This window comes from Opisthorchis viverrini (assembly GCF_000715545.1).
Source record: "Opisthorchis viverrini unplaced genomic scaffold opera_v5_87, whole genome shotgun sequence".
Taxonomy (NCBI): domain Eukaryota; kingdom Metazoa; phylum Platyhelminthes; class Trematoda; order Opisthorchiida; family Opisthorchiidae; genus Opisthorchis; species Opisthorchis viverrini.
Window position 1 is genome coordinate 446,269 of NW_008751747.1, and position 3,945 is coordinate 450,213.

Here is a 3,945-nt window from a genome sequence, read left to right on the forward strand (position 1 = left end):
TCCACCGTTATCGAGGCAACAACAGAATCCTCGGGTTGTTGACGTCGAGAATCCATGAGTCTTGATAATGCATCAGCTTGTCCAATAGCATCAGTAGACTGGTACTTGATGGAGAAGTCATAGCCCAAAAGTATTGTAGCCCAACGTTGCAAACGGTTGGCTGTGTAAACAGGGGTGCCTTTCTTGGATCCGAAAACGGCGAGAAGGGGCTTATGGTCAGTGATGAGCGTGAAATGACGTCCATAGAGCATTTCGTGGAACTTCTTGATGGCGAAGATCATTGCTAAAGTTTCTTTTTCAATTTGACCATAGTTGCGCTCGGTAACTGTTAGGGATCTAGGTGCGTGGGCAATTGCTTTTTCGTTTCCGTTGGGGAAAACGTGAGAGATGACAGCTCCAATACCATAGTTGGATGCGTCTGAAACAACAGTAATGTCCAGGGCTGGATTGTAATGTGTGAGTAGTAGATCAGAGCTGAGAAATGACTTTACTTTGTCAAAAGCGAACTGGCACTGATGTGACCAGTTCCAAGGCACATCCTTTTTTAGAAGATGATTAAGTGGTTCACGGACACGGTGCATGTCTGACAAAAATGAACTGTAATGGCTTACTAAACCGAGAAAGGAGCGCGAGGTTGCTAAATTCGTCGGTGCTGACATTTGTTGTATGGCAGAAATATTTTCTGGGTCTGGATGACGACCATGTTCGTCAAAAATAAATCCAAGATATTTGATAGAAGTTAGAAAAAATGCGCACTTCTCTGCACGTAGGCGAAAACCATATTGTTGAATCCGTTCGAGTACGCAATGTAAACGATGCAGAAATTCTTCTTGACTAGAACCTGTAAGAATGATGTCATCCAAATAAGCAGCAACTCCTGATAGACCGTTTAGCATGGCATCCATTGTTTGTTGAAATATTGCTGGTGCAGATTTTACCCCAAACGGCAAACGGTTAAATTGAAACCGCGATGTGTGTTAATTGTCAGAAGTTCTTTGGAGTCATCAGAGACTTCTATCTGAAGGTAAGCATCAGCAAGATCCAGTTTTGCGAAACATCTTCCACCATTGAGCTTGGTGAACAGATCTTCTGGTACCGGCAATGGATATTGGTGAGAGTCTAACACGGCGTTTAATCCAGTGGAATAATCAGCACATATGCGCACCTTGCCATTTGCTTTTTTGATGACAACAGTGGGAGCTGCCCATGATGAATGGTTTACTGGCTGGATAACTCCGGATTGCTGGAGACGAACAAGTTCATTCTCCACAGTTGCGAGGGCAGCAAATGGCACGGGACGCTTCGGTCTGAAAATTGGTGTGAAAGCAGGTTGGAGTTTGGGACTTGCCTTGGTTTTGGTACAGCATCCAAGGCCACTTTGGAAGACATCGTTGAATGTCTGAGGAGGATGAAAATTTCAGAGTACTGCACACAGATGATAAAGGTACACGGAAAAGGTCAAGTTTCTCGATCCAATCGAGTGCGAGTATGTTTAATTTCGGACAATCCTTGCCTTGCACCCACAAAGTGTAAGGTCATGCTGGTGAACGTGCAGTCACTGAGCACGCCACTTAGAACCCAGGGGAGGCATTCGAAGTTGTGAAACATTTTCCTTATTTTTAAACTTTCATTGGCTCTGCTTCTAGTGTGATAGCTGAGGTCGGTACACGAATCTGGAAGTCTTGGGTCGCGTTGGATAATTCGAGACACCTATGGCGCCAAAGCGGTGCATCCCTGAATCTCGAAGGACGTGTGTGCCAGCCTACAGTATGAACTGTCAGGTTGTATAGCTGTGAGATTCGGCTTGTTCGAGCAGCGGGACTGAGACGCCTTCAGATGTTCGAAAATCACTATCTCAGGACCATAGCGCGTGTAGGCTGGTGTCGGCGCATCCATAATGAGGCAATTAGAAAACGAGTTTTCGGTTGTGTGACGGGTGCATCCATTGAAGAGTGTGTCCAGCACCAGCAGTTGCGTTGGTTAGTACGTGTTGCGTATGCATAACCATTGTTTACCGAGGAAAGTGCTTTTTCCATGTCCAATTCAGAGTGACGGTAGCAGAGAGGTGGCCAACCCTTGACCTGACAGACGGATATGAAAGAGATTACGAAACGTTCGGGTGTTATCGGTGCGACTTGCCTTCCAGAATGGGGACCGAGTGATCCCCATTGTGCTGGGTCAGAGACACTGCAAAACATAGCTGCAAATCGATATCAGTGGTTTTGTCACTTTTTATCCAGATTACCCAAATGAGGTGGGGATACGTCGGAATGATTGCAGTAAGCCGACACTAAGTTTTTTCCCAGTCCACCTTCATTGTTTTCTTCACAATAGGGCTTTCAAATAAACGGCTGTACAGCAGCTAAGCGTCGACGATGAACACTGATGTCATGGTGTCGATGATGATGATTTTTCACAAGTCAAGGTTTCGCGTATCAGCTTAAGATGACGAAATATTGGCGACGCTAGAAGCCGTATCACAACAGGAGTCAAAAGAACATTTTTATGGTTACTACATTCACCGCGGGTACCCTTTTCGGAAATGGATACTAGTATCAATGCACCTCAGTCTTCTGGGGCGGTCTCTTTCTTCCAGTTTGACGGGCATCGGCTTAGTAACCCACCCTCATCCTTAAACAGAACAAGTGGGAGGTCGTAAAGTCCAGCAACACGATGGCGCTTGAGTAGAGGTTGGAATTGACTCCATATTCACAATTCACCCTTCTGTTTAAGGCTAAGATTCCGGGTTGGAGGTAGCAGGTTGCCAACGGGATCGCTGTTCGAGGTCCTGTGCCCGACAGTTCAAACGTTATTTTGCTGGATATCAGAGACCCATTTTGGTTCATGATAATCTCGCTGACAAACGGCTTCTGAGGACCAATCCGTTTGATCAAGTGGGACAGGTATTTCCAGTATTTTATGCATCTTGCATTTTTCGGTCTTTCTGGTGTGCCAAGCTTTTCGTCTACACGTACACTCAGTTTCAATTGACGTCGGATGATGCATCGGATGGAGTTTTGGTTGCAGCCAGGGAGAATCTGTCGCTGGAGCTGCATCAAATACATGGTTATATCAGAGATTCATCTTCCACGAATGGCTTGTCGGTAATGTAGTGGATTTGTACATAGGATATAGCGTCTTCATCATTTAAATGCACAATCCACGTGTAGTATTTACGGGTCTAGAAAACGTGAAATTCGAATAGAATACCAAACGTGGCTGCACCTCCCGTCGTGCTAATTTGCGCTGGTGCATATGGACGGATTGAAGTTGATTAGGGTGACGAACGCAGACATCGGAATGTGAGTGAAAAATATTTACGAAGGCTCACAGGTAGCGGAGGATAATTAAGTAATAGTGATGGTATTGGTAAGGAATACTGTATCATGGTGTTTCACGTGCCTCAGATTTTCTTGGTCACTAATGCCTTGATTTCCCACGTTTACAGTCCGCGTATGCCGCGGCAGCCTTGAAAGTCCTCTATGTCGTTTGCTGCCAGTTATGCTCAACTGCGGTCATTCATTCAGCACTGCAAGCGTTCTCAGCTTGACGCGTTGATAAAATTTACCAATCTTCCTCGTGGAGGACTGAAACCGGACTTACAACTCAGATTATTGTCTTATCTTGATGGAGCCCCAAACCCTGTATTTATTTCTGCTTTGAATGATTTAATACGACGAACGCAAAACGTCGAAAGTAAGCTGCACTTGAGTTTTTGTTCCATGCTGAAGCCTTGTGTTAGGTTTCAATTTTCTATGTAGGCGTTATTTACCGAATTGAGTGGGCAACCATTAGTATCGTCGCTAATCGTCAGAGCTTGATATCGCTCAGAGTTAAATGTATGAAATTCCCTATTCGAAACGAGTTTTGACTTTTCGACCACCTTCTTCTAAGCCTAAGCAACCTGGCAGGATGCTGGCCATTGTGTGCCTCATTTGATATGTA

The 3,945-nt window shown here is 45.1% G+C and overlaps 2 protein-coding genes across 2 annotated transcripts in view; one reads left to right on the forward strand and one right to left on the reverse strand.

Annotated features, from left to right (window-relative positions):
* Nucleotides 1-934: 934 nt before the first annotated feature.
* T265_13677 (hypothetical protein) overlaps nt 935-3,945 on the reverse strand; it is a gene marked incomplete at both ends in the record, with an annotated part of 20,153 nt that continues 17,142 nt past the window's right edge. The window contains one exon of the mRNA XM_009169992.1: nt 935-1,307. Coding sequence (XP_009168256.1) covers nt 935-1,307 — 373 coding nt within the window. The remainder of the gene's footprint in view (nt 1,308-3,945) is intronic.
* T265_05050 (hypothetical protein) overlaps nt 3,451-3,945 on the forward strand; it is a gene marked incomplete at both ends in the record, with an annotated part of 42,710 nt that continues 42,215 nt past the window's right edge. The window contains one exon of the mRNA XM_009169961.1: nt 3,451-3,696. Within this exon, the coding sequence (XP_009168225.1) occupies nt 3,483-3,696 (214 nt within the window). The remainder of the gene's footprint in view (nt 3,697-3,945) is intronic.